General features: G+C 32.2%; 1 protein-coding gene across 2 annotated transcripts; it reads left to right on the plus strand.

The window, feature by feature from the left end:
- Positions 1-8,748: 8,748 nt before the first annotated feature.
- LOC123890715 (pentatricopeptide repeat-containing protein At4g19890-like) lies at positions 8,749-14,519 on the plus strand. 2 transcript variants are annotated; one of them, XR_006802938.1, is made up of 3 exons: positions 8,761-9,008; positions 9,731-13,943; positions 14,062-14,519. XR_006802938.1 is itself a non-coding variant. In XM_045940372.1 (2 exons), the coding sequence occupies exon 2, from the start codon at positions 11,526-11,528 to the stop codon at positions 13,644-13,646; it is 2,121 nt and encodes a 706-aa protein (XP_045796328.1). In that variant the 5' UTR covers positions 8,749-9,008; positions 9,731-11,525; the 3' UTR covers positions 13,647-14,519. The 2 variants fall into 2 exon arrangements, 1 of the variants encoding a protein (XP_045796328.1); XM_045940372.1 differs by having other exon boundaries at positions 8,749-9,008; positions 9,731-14,519.
- Positions 14,520-16,837: the final 2,318 nt, after the last annotated feature.

The raw sequence follows: 16,837 nt of genomic DNA on the forward strand, positions 1-16,837 counted from the left end.
ATCTACTATGGGAGTTTATTTCTCCCTTGTGTTGTTCCTTGAGGCTAGCTGTCTTTATTCCGCTGTTGCATTGCCTCTGATGCTACTTATCTCTTCTGGAAGTAGTTTTTATTATGTGTTACTTTCTTTCCTGGTTGTGTGATCATGTTGACTCGAAGGAAAGGTAATACTGTATCTCTCTATATACTGGTCTAATATTGTTTTAGCCAAAATTTGCCAAAGGGGGAGATTGTTGGGTTTTTGTAAGTTGGCTACATTTTGCAAAAACATATTTTAGCCAAGTGTTGAGACAAGTGTGCTGACCCCAAGTGTTGTGACAAATGTTGTTACACTTTGGAACAACACCTGACTCTGTTCCTGCGCGCGCCAGCTAAGGCGTTATTATTTTCTACGCAATCTTTTGAAGATCTGTTTGAAGAATTTGTTCAAGGTATCTTGCAGAAGAAGGCGCACGTGTTTAATGTGTTTCATGAGGCAGCTAAACCCTAGTTTTATTTTCCAAAGGAATTATATTTTTGGAAAATATATTTTTGCGGTTTCAAAAATATAACTATTGATTTCAAAAATATATCACTGCTGCCGCAATTCTTGAAGCCCTAATTTTGTCTTGAAGCCCAAGTCATTCTACTACTATAAATACGAAGGCAAGCATATGGTTTCAAGCATCTAAAATCGTGTTCTTACAAAGCGTGTGTTTTAGGGATTTTAGAGTGTTAATTGTGAGCCTATCTTGTGTCTCATTGATGCAAGCTTAGGACCTGAGTGTTATTGTGTTGTAAGTGTGAACTTCTCCTAAGCTTTGAAGTACGGATATTGTTCTATTGTGTTGTGTGGTTTACTCGCAAGCTTTTAAGCAAGAGTGAATCCTAGTTTCTTAGGAGTGTGTCTCCACCTGTTGTGTTCGTGGAATTGAATAGCAGCGCTGTCTGTGTTGCTAAGGTGGGAATTGGGACGGGGTCTCATATCTAGGAGTTCCTAGGTAGAAGGGTCATTGGGTGGTGATTAAGTGAGAAGTTGTAAACGGGTGAGTTTAGCTTCGAAGTAATACTGCTGATAGTGGACTTCATTCCTGGATTGGTATCCCCCAGAGTAGGCTTTAGGCTGAACTGGGTTAACAACTCTCGTGTGTTATTTACTTTACTGTTTGTATTGTTTTATGTTATTTGCTCTGTTTATAGACAAGTGTTGGCGCACCAGTGACAACATCTGTCTACAACAGACAAGTGTTGCTACACCTTGAGCAACACCTGTCCACTGTGTGCCAGGAATTTCATTAATGAATATTTCATTACTTTTAAGTTTTCAGATGATGAACGGCCCCTAAGTTAGACTTGTGCATTCTTTGATTTCTATATTGTTTCTGAACAGGGCCGGTTCCGACATTTTGGAGGTCCAGGACAAATAATTAAAAGGACCTCTAATAAGTTTTTTTTCCAATTTTTTTTAAAAGAACATCTTCTATTTAAATTGAAAATAGCATATGACCGTCCCAATACATTTGGAGCTCCCAGATAAATTGGATAAAAAAACCCTATAAAGATAAAATAAATTTAGTAAAATTAATGTTTTTTATTTAAAAAAATGTATTTTTTTAAAGAGAGTAACTTTTTTTAAAGAAAATGAAAACATCAATAATATAAAAAATGTCATATTCTAATCAATAACAACAAAATACACCTTAAAAAAATGATAGTGTTTTTAATCTTGTTAATAAAAACTTATGTTTTAATAAAAATTGCAACTTAATTTCAAAGAAATAACAAAATATAGTTTTATTAAAAAAAAATAGTAAAACTATTTGTAAGCTATAGAGTAATTCTATTTATAATAAACTCATTATTTTATAAAAGTAAACAATTTTTGTCATATTCAATATGAACTATAAATAATATTAAATAAAAATTAACTGTATTTATTATGCATTGATCACTTAAAATAAAATAAAAAAACTATCATAGGTGGGATTTGAACACACCACCCTCAAGACTAGCTCTGAGGACTGATGCGCGCACCACTAGGCCAGGCAATGCTTCATGAAAATGTTTTTCCGAAACATATACATAACCCATATTTACAATGATGGACTTGAAAAAAAAAAAATTGAGGCCCCAATATTTTGGAGGCCCTGGGCTGGGGGCCTGGTTGCCCTGGCCCAAAACCGGGCCTGTTTCTGAAAAGGGAATTAATGTGAATAATTTACTCAAGATTTGATTATTGAATCGCTCTAAGCATGCATGTCGTTTGCATTAAAGTATAGCATTATATCGACTTGTTAGATAGATAGACCAGATGAGGGAATGGCTTCCCAATATATTCCTGTCAACCCTTATCTTATTCGGAATCGGATAGGAACAGGAGTAAAGAAGGATGTTATTGGCATGCCCTATACGTAAGTTCTAATCTATATAGTATATTTTTTTCACATATATATAATATAAGTTATAGTTCTATAGACTATAGTAGTATATAGCATAAATATATGTTTACATATTCTTTATTTTATCCATCCTTAATTATTTTATTTTATCCATTATTTTATTTCAATTTATGCTTTGATATAGTTTACAATGAAGGAAGTCATGCGGTGGTTTTATTTTGAGGAATGTTTAATTTTATTACTAGATTTCAAGTTTATTATTTGAAATGTCTACTTATTGGACCAAATACAAGAACAAGATGACAAAGAAGAAGCAGGAGAAGCATCATCAAGAGAAGTGCTGAATTTTTATTCGAATGAAGAGGCTTAACGTAAATTCCCTATATTAATTAATATCAAGGAATAATTAAAACCGTAAATTATTGACGGTTAGGGCAGAGATTGTGTGGAGGGATAGTGTATCGGCGCGTATAAAAATAGAAAGAAAAAATATAGAGACGGTAAATGGTAAATTAAAATGAGGGTAAAATATGAAAAATATTTCAACAATCAACTATTTTGGTAGGATGTAACCAAGAAAACTATTTTGGTAAGACAACTTTATGCTAAAAAAAATTTAAAATGAACGAAATGAGTACTGATTGGTTAAGATGGTAGACACCACCATCATGATTTCTAATTGTATATTAACAAATTGATAAGCCTATCATCCCCGATCTCTTGTTGTTTTGTGATCATAAGCAGTAATGTTAGATAACATTGACGGTCTTCTTTACCTTGTCATCTTTTATTAGAGTTTAAGATCAGCTTATAGTTTTTTTTTCTTTCTTTTTCCAAGTCTTATTTACTCTTCTTCTTTTTAATTTATATTGTTGTAATGATTATTGTTTACTTAGAAAAAATACATTGACAATGTTTCTTTTTGCCTCTCTGATATTATTCGAGCAGTAGATAGTCCTATTGAGTTGAATGTCATCAAATATATTTCTCCCAATGAGGTTCATTTATCATTTATCATCAAATATGTTTCTTTGTATCGTACTTTAATTTGTTTGTAAACTTGGTGTACCATACTATTATTAGACTTGATATTGCTTATGATGTGCATGTCATTAGTCAATTTGTTGATTCTCCCACTACAGTACATTGGGTAGTCGTACTTCATAATTTATGTCATCTTCGGGGAACTTAGTTTCATCATATTCTTTTGAGTCACGTGCTTACTCACGAGCTAGTGACCCTACTGACCATATAAGTCTAGGTCACGAGGTTTTGTATCTTTCTTGAAGATTCTCTCATCTCTTAGAAGAGTAAAAATTGGACACACTCTCTCCCAACAAATTGTTGATTTGTTCATGAAAATTTCATTAAGTGTTTTTGTTACTTGATTAACAAACTTTCCATGTTTTATTGTATAAGTAAGGGTAGTTTCGTCTTTTCTAATATATATTCTATTATAACTTCTTCTATTTTTTAGTAAAACGTATTTATAGCATTTCATTAATCAAAATGCATGTGTTCAATATAATAAGGTATTTCAATTAATATTTTAAAATTAGTTATGCATGTGATCGCCTCAGTTAAACTATAAACAACCCTATTATTTATCGTCTACATTAAAGTTGTTATAATAAGAAAAAAAGAGTAGTCTACATTGTGAAACTATTTCTCTCATTTTAGTATCTTCACCCTTAACTTTGTTATTCATACTAGCGGGCTAGGTAGGTGCGTTCCGCATCTGCCTGTGTCTAACTCCTGCCCAAACAAAGATATGACTTATGTTCCGCATCTGTCTGTTTATTAATAAAATATTTTTGCTACTAAAAAAAAATGTGTCTTATATTATGGTGAGTTTGTTAATAAAAGATTTTTGTTGCTATTAAAAAAATCAAGGGTATTGTTGGTATTATGAAAAGTCCACACCAAAACTCATGTATCCTCTTTATATATAGTATAGAAGATATATTCAATTAAAACCCTATATCTCCTTTTTCTCTTCTGTAAAAAAAAATTTATATCTATGTAACAAATAAACAAAAGTATTATTGACAAACCAATATCTAATATTGCATTATCGTCTAAAAAATAATTAAAATTGCATTGAACTTTTTTTTAAAAAAAATAGGACCTTTAAGAAAAACAAATAAATAGTTTTTTTTTTTCAAATGGAACAAACAAAAAGAATGGAGGGAGTATATTTTGTTGAGAGTTAATTCATATTACCTAATGCTTGTCTAATTGTGTTACTTGTGTACTTCTGTTTTGGTTGTTATGACAGTTAGGAGTTAGTTAGTGATGCAGTTACTTGTTTCTCAAGTAACATAGCATATAGGAAGATAAATAAGTATTGTATTGTGACTTTGTTAACGTGTGTGTGATCAATAGAATACTCTCTTTCATTTCTCTTCATCTTCTCCAATTTTTATTAGGAAAATGTTAAATAGTGCACCCGGTGCATTGGTTAAGCATCCTAAAAATGAAATTTTGTTTTGAAATTTGTGCATTCAATGCATTGAAAGTGTAAAAAGTTGTTTTTATCCACATTAATTTTATGTTTTATTTCTATTTTTGGTATGCTTAACTAGTGCACCAGGTGCACTGTTTAACATGACCCTTTTTATTATTCCATAGATTTTACAAAGTGTGTGTGGTAACTGTGTTAGATGCGCCTTGAGCCTAAATACAGTGCGTGTGGGCGCGCGCAATTGTGATCATTGTGTGATTCTGTCGCAATGTATTTATTTTTCATGTTTGTTTATTTTCAAAGAAAAAATCGACCTCGTGAACCAAAACTACAATGGAGAAAATTGTTGAAAAATATTACCTCTATATATTCGCAATAATCTTTTATAAATAATCGCTTATCTTTTATATCAAGAAATAAATATTAAAAAAGCATTTTATTTATATAATGTACTTTCAGACAAAAGAAATAATAATCCATGTTCTATGGTGGTACTTTGAATTGAACGTATCATTTTCTCAAATTATAAGATTTTTTGTCGTGTCACATTAGATCACAAAATATCTGTACTTTTGTTCACCTTTTGTAGGACACTTCGCAATGCAAATTGCATCTACATGCAAGTTGGAATATTCAACTTATAATAAAGTTTTTTTTTTCCTATTAAAACCAATAAAAATTAAAAAGTGACTTAGTTTTGTGGCTTCCTTTAAAACACAATCGAAACTGTACCTCTCAGATCACACGTGACATCAGGACCGACCCTTCCCTATTTTGCGTTGTACAGAAAACTGAAAATAACAATACAAAAATAAATAAATAAATAAATAAATACAACAATACAGCAGTATTCAATTATTAAAATGTTGATTCAATGATTCATCCTATTTTGCTTACATTCTACTGAATGGAACAAAGGTTTAAAAAAACTTTGAAAATGCTGGGAAAATAGTACAAATATTTTATATGCAAGATAGTTGTTTATTACCGCATTTAATATTTTGCTTATATAATTGAGAAAACAAATATATCATTTTTTTTTTTACTCTAATGATGTCAAATTTAAATGTCTATAGCATATTGTATCTGATGATTACTAGTGGCAAAGTCTATGGTGCACAAGTGACTTAAGTTGTGCACTATGCACAAGTCACCGAAAACACTATAACGAATACGAATTTTACAAAATTCACCGTTGGATAGAAAGTTTATATCGTATAGATCATCCATAAATTTTTTAAGAAAAATTAAAAATCATTTGATATGTTATTGAGACCCGTCAAAATTAACGATTTATGGATTTTTATTCAATACCGTTAATTTTGACGGGTCTCAATAACATATCAAATAATTTTCAAAAAAATTTAAAAAATTTATGGATGATCTAAACAATATAAATTTTATATTCAACGGTGAATTTTGTAAAATTTGTATTTGTTATAAAAATATCGAACACTTGTGTACCATGCACCACTTAATCAAGTGGTGCATGTTAGACAAAGCCGATTACTAGTAGAAAAATGATAACTAGTGTCATCGATATACTTAGTTATGAAGCCTAATATAGTAAAATGGTCTTTAAATTTGTGTATTTCTTTTTCTTAAAATATAGAAAATGTTTTTTTTTTTATTTATTTATAATGAGCTATAGATCGAACTCAGGACCTATAACGTACTACCAAAACCCCTCACTATTAGACCAAACTTAGTGGCTTATATAAAACTTTCATAATTTTAATAATAGATAATTAAAGATATTAGTGATCAAAATCGTACATTGACATATATGTAGTGGTCAAAAATGACATTTAAAAAGGAAAGAAGTGAGTACATGTTTGTTATTTTTCTCAAGATCCATTTAAATATTCCATTTTTTTAATTGAAAAATGATATTTATCACCGACTAAAAAATATTTACGTGGAATCTCTGGTGCATTCGTAACAAATTAGTGTTTGATGGTGTAATGTATCTAGTGTTGAAGGAACTGTTGAGACTACATCAAACACTAATTTGTTACAATAACGCATGAATATCTCATCTCTCTTTATTTTATTTTATTTTTGATAATCTCTCTTTATTCTTTCTAACCGATGTCGTAAAAATGTCCTTAATTAATGAGGATGAAACTTTTAGTTTTCCTATATTTTTTCTTCATGTAATGTAACAAAAAAAAAACGAATTATGGGTCCACTACTTCATCTTTCTATATTGTCAATGCCGTTTTTCTTTGTTATATGTTTTTAAATGGCAAATATGAAATTGCTAAAAAAATAAAAAATCCTTTAAAGACAAATTGGATAAAAATATTCTATACTTATTTTACCATGCATGGACATTCATAATTAAGCTCACCCAATGACAATAGGCTTAGTTGGATTGGATTATGCCTAATCTTGATATAAACAAGTACTCACTCCGTCCCAAAATATAAGGGAAAATTGGTCAACCAAAGTTGATGTATCTAGTCCAAATTTTTAACCAAATACATCAATATTCTTTGACCAATTTTCCCTTATATTTTGGGACAGAGTAGTATTTCTATATATAGATGCGCATAAATATATTAAATCCCTAATTAATTAAAGCTTATTTGTCAATCTAAATTAAACAAACACTATCTAAAACGATAAATCAAGCGAGCACCACATCAAGACAAAAACAAAATCAATAATGCTGCACTAAATTATTTTTGTTTTGGCATCTCAAAACTCAACTTTTATTCCATGCTTTTTGTTTATGTTGAATTAACGTTAATCAGATTATCGTTTCAAGCATAAAACACTATTGTGATTCACAGGGCCGGCCCTGTGGGTGTGCAAAGTGTGCCACCGCGCAGGGCCTCAAACATTTAGGGGCCTTAAATTGTTTATAACGGTTTATTAGAAAATTTATATATGTAAAAAAAAATAATGACTTTGTTACTACTAAAAATATTTGAGTACTAAAAAAAAGAAAATTTAATAGACACACTCTTAATTTTATAAGTAACTTGTGGTTGATTGTAAAATAAGAAACTAACATTTCATGAAAGTTTTTTTTCCCGAAGGAACCGTAAGTTGATAATGATATTAGATTGGAGATATATTTTAATGTTGTTGATTAAAATATGTCGCTTTTAGATGTTATTTACTATTCAAATAGATAATAACATTTGGAAAAAAAAATATTTTTTATTAAAGATCTATTTTTAAATTTCAAACAGGACCTCCAAATACTCGGGACCGGCCCTGGTGATTCACGAACTTCTACGTTTAAAAATGTTTAATGGAATATTTTTTAAATATTGAATAATTTTTATAATCATTTAATATAATAATGTATTATTATTTCTTATAAAAAAACTAATAAATTATTAGTTTTTTCATAAGAAATAATAATACATTATTAGCAATAATGTATTATTTTCACACAAATAAGATTGAATCTAAATTTAACAAAATGAATTATACTTTTACAACTTGACGAATCAAAGTTTAAATTAAAAAAAAAAATCGTCTCATATTTTATCTTATAGGCATTGAACATGAATTACTTCTTATGGCAAAAAAAAAAAAATTCCCTCCAATATGAATATATCTATATAGTATATATTCATATTACTAGTTTTATTTTGAGCATGTACTATGTACAATGTACAATATGAAGAATATCACATCATATATATAATAATCACATTATTAATTGTCTTTTTGAGTATTTTTTTGGTACAAGTTTTCTTTTTGAGTATGTACTATGTACAATGTAGTGATGTACATTATGAAGAATAATATGCCAATAATAATATTTTTACCAAAAAAATAAATATGCTCAATAATTTGCGTGTTTCAATCAAAAAAATTATTTAATTAATTAAATTGCGTGTAATTTTGTCTTTTTGATTTTTTTTTCTATAAAACAAACTCATTTGGCCACCAACCTCAAAAAATAAAGACTCTGTTTTTGTGTGTTTGGATTCTCTTCTCTTTACTTCCAAATTTCCAATTTGTATATTCTTCCTTCTTTCAATCAAAATCCAGTTATTCATTTTTCTCAACTGGGTCTTGTTCAATCTCTATTGGGGTTGTGAATTCTACGTTTCTGAGTTTCAAAGTTTCTTCCTTTTCACTTTCTGGATTTGGGTTTGTTTCATTTCTCATCCGGGTCTCCAATAGAATTTGAATTTTCAGGTATTAAATTGAATTAAGTTAAAGTTATTGTTTATAAAGTTTTAATTTTTGGTTAATTTTGTAAACTGGGTTAGTTCAATTTTTTGTTTTTTTTTCATGGGTTGTTTAGTTATTGAATTGAATAAAACTTTGGTCAAAAAAATTAAATAAAATTGAACCAAACTGAAGTTATTGTTCATTGTTCATAAATTGTGTATCTTTGGTTCATTTTGTAAACTGGGTTAGTTCAATTTTATTTATGTTTTTTTTTTATTTATTTAATTTATTTAATTTATGGTTTTTTTTTGTTATTAAATTGAACTAAACTGAAATTGTTGTTCATTAAGTGTGTATCTTTGGTTGATTGGTTCATTTTTTAAAACTGGGTTAGTTCAATTTTTTAATTTGTGTTTTTCTTAAGGGTTTGTTTGGTTATTGAATTGAAGTTACTGTTCATAAAGTTTGTATCTTTGGTTCATTTTGTTAACTGGGTTAGTTCAAATTTTGAATTTTGAGTTTTTTCTAAAGGTTTGTTTGGTTATTAAATGAAGTTATTGTTCATAAAGTTTGTATCTTTGGTTCATTTTGTCAACTGGGTTAGTTCAATTTTTGAATTTTGTGTTTTTTTTTAAGGGGTTGTTTGGTTATGAAATTGAAGTTATTGTTCATAAAGTTTGTTTCTTTGGTTCATTTTGAGAATTGGTTAGTTAATTTTTCTGATTTTATGTTAATTTTTTTTTCAGGGTTTGTTAGGTTAGTCTGAAATTCTCAAAGTTTGAAAAGTGAAAAACTGAAAATGACAATTGGAAATCTTGCACCTAAGACAGAGAAGAAGAAATCATCAAGAAAGAGCAAGAACAAGGCTATTGTTAGTGAAAATACACCTTTGTTGCCCAAAAGTGAAGCCCATGAAAGTGATTCTGGGTTTGATGATTTCAATGGAGCTTCATTTTCTGGTGCTGTTTTCAACTTGGCAACTACAATTATTGGTGCTGGAATCATGGCTTTGCCTGCAACCTTGAAACAGTTGGGGTTGATTCCTGGTCTTGCTGCTATACTCATCATGGCTTTTTTGACTGAGAAGTCAATTGAGCTTTTGATTAGGTTTACAAGGGCAGGGAAATCCGTTTCATATGCTGGTTTGATGGGTGATTCCTTTGGGACTAATGAAACAGAACAAGAAATGCAAGAAGAATATCATGTGGTGGTCACGTGCTGTACTAACTAATGAAAAGTTCAAACATAACAATAATACTCTAGTGAGAAACCGAAATCAATTCCAAAGCACAAATAGAAACAAAACAACTACGAAGCTTAAACCACATCACTAGAATGCGAATCAGAAAGGAACGCGACAACGCCAGTGATGCAGATCCAAACACAGCAGCAGCAGAACCATTTATCTGCCCTCACGGTGGTATTATAGTCAATAAAAAAGTTCACAGCATTGACAATAATAATTGACATCTCTAGCTAGAAGTTAATAATCATCATAATTTTTATACTTCATACTCTTAATAACAATATCTGATCTTAACAGTTGATCAGAACAGGTGGATGGCCAGCTGTAGTCCTTAGGTGCAGGTGGTAGACGACGGTCTGAGCAGCTTTACCACGGAGGGGGGGGGTTGTACCTGCAGGTGCTCCGATGCCAAAGTCAGTAAGGGTAGAGAGCAAGAGGTACAAGAGAGAGAAGTTAGAGAGAGAGTAATTATGGAATGAATAGTGTCTACCTTGCTCTCCCATGAGGGAGAGTATTTATAGCCCCCCCAGCTCTGGGCCAAAGGTCCCCTTAATGGGCTGGATCAGCCAATGCCCATTAAGAGGGACTGCCAAGATATCACCCTTAGATAGTGGGTAGAGTAGTAATTTTACCCTATCTTGGTGGAGAGGTTGTTCCATGCTGACATGTGGACTTTGTGAGGGTCTAGGTGGACTAGCATTAGTCTAGTCCAGAACAATATCTCCCATGAAAATGGATCAAAGTTCAATCCTATACTTATGGTATTATAGTCAAAGCTCAATCTAGGTTTAATAAAACTAATGTCAAGGTTACTTATGGCACTAAATAGCATATTGTAGAACAACAGTTAGAACTTAGAACTACATGCGTAGTTAGAAACAGACACTTTTCGGATTAGACATATTACGACACAGAAACATATGATTATATTGAATTATTATTTTTTTCAAATTATTATCGATATTAGTGTCTATGTCGTATCCGGTGTTTATGTTTCATAAGATACAATACAAGTATACAAGAAAAACAATAAAGAACTCAAAATAAGGAAGACAATTAGACACTGGTGTGAAAATGTTATCAAACAGAATGAAAGCAATGAAATTAACCAACATAAAAAGTAATTTTTAAAAAACACAGACAAGTTACCGAAAACGATGTGATCCACTCCGTGTGGCGTAGGAAGCGTTATTGGTGTTGTTTGGTTCTTTCCCGGCGATGTGTTCTGTTCAGACAGCAACGAAACAGCAACGTTTCATTTGCCACACTTTGCATCAAGTAACACCTTTTTTTTCATGTTCTGCTTTGTGGTTCTTAAAACTCATGGCATTTCACGTAGATTCACCTCACTTTTCATGCTTAACAGAGAATCACTATGCTATTTCTCTTCTTCAACACAATTACAACCCATATCATCATCATCTTCTTCAATTGTGGTTCCATCACAATCTATGGTCCAAAGGGTATGCTCAATGGTGTGTGAATTTTACAATCCTAATGCCAACATGAGAGTTTCACCTCCAAGACTCCATCTTGGGATTGATGTTGATTCCTTAACACATGAGCAAGCTGTTACCATTGTTGCTTCACTTGCAAGTGATGCTGGTTCAATGGTGGCACTTAGTTTCTTCCATTGGGCAATTGGGTATCCAAAGTTTCGATATTTTATGAGGTTGTATATAGTGTGTGCGACATCTTTGCTCGGGAATAGGAATTCGGAGAAAGCTCATGAAGTTATGCAGTGTATGGTGAAGAGTTTTGCTGAGATTGGGAGGTTGAAAGAGGCTGTGGAGATGGTTATTGAAATGCATAACCAAGGTTTGGTTCCGAATACTCGGACTTTGAATTGGGTGATTAAGGTTGCAAGTGAAATTGGTTTGGTTGAATATGCAGAGTTGTTGTTTGAGGAAATGTGTGTGAGAGGGGTTCAACCGGATTCTGTTAGCTATAGGGTGATGGTTATTATGTATTGTAAGATTGACAATGTTTTGGAGGCAGATAGATGGTTGAGTGCCATGCTTGAGAGGGGTTTTGTGGTTGATAATGCAACATTTACGTTAATAATCAGCAAATTTTGTGAAAAGGGTTATGCAACTAGAGCGCAATGGTATTTTCGTAGGTTAGTTGATATGGGTTTGAAGCCTAATTTGATTAATTTCACATCTATGATTGAAGGTTTGTGCAAAAGGGGTAGCATAAAGCAAGCATTTGAAATGTTGGAGGAGATGGTTGCTAAAGGTTGGAAACCTAATGTGTATACTCATACATCATTAATTGATGGACTTTGCAAGAAAGGATGGACTGAAAAAGCGTTTAGATTGTTTCTTAAGCTTGTTCGAAGTGAAAATCACAAGCCAAATGTGCTTACATATACTGCCATGATAAGTGGATACTGTAGAGAGGAAAAACTAAACCGGGCAGAGATGCTGCTGAGCCGAATGAAAGAGCAGGGATTAGTCCCGAACACCAACACTTACACAACTCTCATTGATGGGCATTGCAAAGCAGGAAATTTCGAAAGAGCATATGATTTGATGAATCTAATGAGTAGTGAAGGTTTCAATCCTAATGTATGTACATATAATGCCATTGTTGATGGCCTTTGTAAAAGGGGAAGGGTACTTGACGCTTACAAAATGCTTGAGGATGGCTTTCATAATGGCCTGAAACCAGATAAAGTTACCTATAATATTCTAATGTCCGAACATTGCAAACAGGCAAATATCAGGCAAGCATTGGTGTTATTCAATAAGATGCTAAAAAGTGGTATTCAAATTGATATTCATTCATACACCACATTGATTGCAGTCTTCTGTAGGGAAAGTAGAATGAAAGAAAGTGAGATGTTTTTTGAGGAAGCTGTGAGAATTGGGCTCATTCCTACAAACAAAACTTATACATCTATGATATGTGGTTATTGCCGAGAAGGAAATTTGACCTTGGCTGTAAAGTTTTTCCATAGGATGAGTGACCATGGCTGTGTTCCAGATTCTATTACGTACGGCGCTATTATAAGCGGCCTTTGCAAACAATCAAAGCTCGATGAGGCTCGGGGTCTGTATGATTCTATGATAGAAAAGGGACTTACCCCATGTGAAGTTACTAGGGTAACATTGGCTTATGAATATTGTAAGGTAGATGATTGTTTATCTGCTATGGTTATTCTAGAAAGGCTGGAAAAGAAACTCTGGATCAGGACGGCTAATACCTTGGTCAGGAAGCTTTGCAGTGAGCAGAAAGTAGGCATGGCTGCACTGTTATTTAATAAGTTACTAGACATGGATGTTAATGTTAATCGCGTAATATTAGCAGCATTTATGACTGCATGCTATGAAAGCAATAATTATGCTCTTGTTTCTGATTTGTCTGCTAGGATAAACAAGGAAAATCGTTTGGACATCAAAAACACAAATTAACAACAAAAAAGTGCTTAGAGAGCTTTGGTCCCCTTGTAGGTCCCACCTAACCTAGCTTAACTCCAGATTAATTTGAGTTCAAGGTGGCATTTGAAAAGGAGGGGTTCAGACCAGGAAAAAGTCAATAATTAGTAATAAACAATGTGCTTTTTATTGCTGGATGTACCTGTATCTGTAAATGATAGGATCTTGTGTTTGAAGAAGTATCTGTGGGATCGTCATCATGAATTCTGCATTAGCTTAGCGATCAACATTTGAGATCACGAAGGGAAACAATTGTGTAACTTCTCATGTAAGGTACATTTACCTCTCCACATTGAAATTTTAGAAATTTAGAAATCTTAAAATGGTATAGTTTATCTCAAAATTTGAAGGTTTATTTGATTTAGGTTTTCATCATTCGATATAAATGCAGTGATGATGTTGTCAAGTGAAATTATCGCTTGGCACTATGACATGGTGGATTATTTGCCATCCACCATACGCCGCAAGGCCTATTATATTCGCTGTGTTTCCTACATAGGCAGCGATACCATATGTATATTCGCTGTGTTTCCTACATAGACAGAAATACAGGATAGACAACAGCATGAGTGGAGTTTATTTCATGTACTCTTTTGCTGAAGCTGCTTCTCATAACAAGTGCGGATTTCCAAATAGAATTGACATGTCATATGTATTTAACCTGCACACTTTTTTACTCTCTGTATAATAATCTCTTAATTGCTGGAAAGGGAAAAAAGTGCGAGATAAATTTTATACCTTTGTGGAGAATCTTGATGATGGATTTATATCAATGAAACTTTTGCTGAGAGGTTTCTGACTTTTATGCAATAAGGATTTGAAAATTTTGAGTTTACATAGTTTACACAATTGTGCTTTGTTTGTAGCTCTTCCCATATATACTATTGTACAAATCAGTATCTTAATGGCATAATTGATGAAATACAAAAGCAAGTATTTTCTTTATATCGTATCCACAGGGACTAGTGCGATATTAATTGTAAATATACAAATTCCATGATTTTAAGTGCGGGTTTGTTTCGATTTGGTTTTGTAACGTAAAATCGTGATATGAAAGTGCGTAATAAACTTTGGATATAAAAACTTGTTGGGATCGGATTTATCAAATCATTCACATGTATCCGTTAACTATCGATATATATATTTCATTTACCAATCTATATCGTCACGTATTACTCGTCGATCATATCCGTGTCCGGAATATGTCTTGAAATCTATTGAATCTATTAATTTTCCGATATCTCGAATCATTAATCGAAAAAATAGTATTAAGCTTTAATACTTTAGGTGACTATTAAATCCCAAAATCTATGTCTAAACTTTGAAATCTAACAAGTGATTATCCTAAATCTTTGATTCAAATAACATATGTCTATATCATTTAAATCCTTTGAGATAAGCATAAAAACAAAGATATCACTAATATTGATTGATAAATAAAACTCATATAGCAAAGTTAAACTAGATTCATGATCATAATTTAATTACATCCAACCCCAACAAAAGAGATTTAGCTATGAATAGCCATAATAAACTTACAAAAGAGTGAAGATGAGAAGGATTGAAAGACCATAGGGCTTGATTTCTCAAGTTGTGTGGAATCCACCTTCAAAACCTTACTAAACAGGATCTATCTATGAAAATCGTATTTTTCTATCTGATATTAGCTAACTATATATTACAAAATGATCTAAAATGCTATTTATAGACTTCTGAAATGGGCCTGTTCGCTAAGCGAATCCTTGTTCGCTAAGCGAAGAAGTTGCTTAGTTGAAGAGGTTTGCTGACACGTGTATTTAGCTGTGACTCATCCTTTGCTCGCTAGGTGTTCGCTGCAGCGAGCTTATTCGCTGCATGCTCGCTGGGTGTTCGCCAAGTACCCTGGACTCCCTGCCTTTGTTCGCTGAGGCCTCGCTGTAGCGAGCTTGTTCGCTGCAGGTTCGCTGGGTGTTCGCCAAGTACCCTGAACTCCCTGCCTTTGTTCGCTGCATGCCCGCTGATGCTTCGCTGCAGCGAATGCTTCAGAATTTTGTTTCTTTTCTTAGTATCAGCATGAACCTAACAAAATGGTTGGATTTGATAATTCTTGCACAAATTCTTAGTACACACTATATTTACATCAAAAGTGATTTATATTCCAAGGATTTGTTATCAACATTCATTCAATAAGTGCTTTTTAAACATGTATTTTAACCAATATTTAGCACTTATCAAATCTCCCCAACTTAGGACTTTGTTTGTCCTCAAACAAAAGGTATTTTAACAAGCTCAATATTCATTCAAAAGAGTGAGTTTGTAATCAATCAAAGTTTTCAAAATCTCAGAGCACAAGTAAAGCAATGTCATCTCAAAGACTAGTTCCCAAAACATTCAAAGAAAATAAAGCATGATCATGAAATGATTCCTATGCCTAAGCAAAATTCTCAACATTCTTATCAAACAATCAAGACTCAAGTGTTATCTCAAATTTCTCACAATTATTTCTCTCAAGGGTAAGTGTTTAACTCAATCCAAGCAATGTGCATGCAACAATTCAATTCAAACATTTATCCAAGCAATATCACAAAACATGCTATCAGTTGTGGATCACTAAGGACTTTATCAAGCTTGTAATGGGGCTGGGCTACAAAAATTCATTGTTTTTCTATGGATTCAAAAAGCCTCAAGGATAAGAGAGCACAAAATCTGCAAAATTCATCTCATGATTCATTCACTCCCTTTCTTTTTCCCCCTATTTCCATTTGTGGTGATTCTTTTGTTTTGACACTTTTCACAAAATTTTGTTTTCTTTTCTCATTTCCTTTTGACTTTCAATTGTGTCAAGCAACTCTTTTATTTTTTTCACATATTTTCTTTTCTTTTTCAATCACCACAACACTACCTTTTTCAACCAATTTATTTATCTATTTTTCAACCTACTTCTCCCCAACTTGAATCTTATCATATAACCCTTATAAAAATACACTTGCTCTCCTATCCTAAGACAAGGGTAGAGTAGTTGTTTTTCTTTTCTTTCGGTTTCAGGGTTTATAAAACAAACAATTTTCAAATTTTAAGGCTCAAATGGGGACACAAAAGATCACTATCTCACAGGGTAGGTTAAATTTGGCTAAGTGGTTATCACTCAAAAAGAAACAAGGCCTTGATCATATCCACAACATCAAACA

Source organism: Trifolium pratense, linkage group LG6 (genome assembly GCF_020283565.1).
Source record: "Trifolium pratense cultivar HEN17-A07 linkage group LG6, ARS_RC_1.1, whole genome shotgun sequence".
In the NCBI taxonomy this organism is placed as follows: Eukaryota; Viridiplantae; Streptophyta; class Magnoliopsida; order Fabales; family Fabaceae; genus Trifolium; species Trifolium pratense.

Bases quoted from the DNA above. Each gene is read 5' to 3' on its own strand.
- LOC123890715 (XM_045940372.1), top strand. From the start codon at position 11,526: ATGTTCTGCTTTGTGGTTCTTAAAACTCATGGCATTTCACGTAGATTC.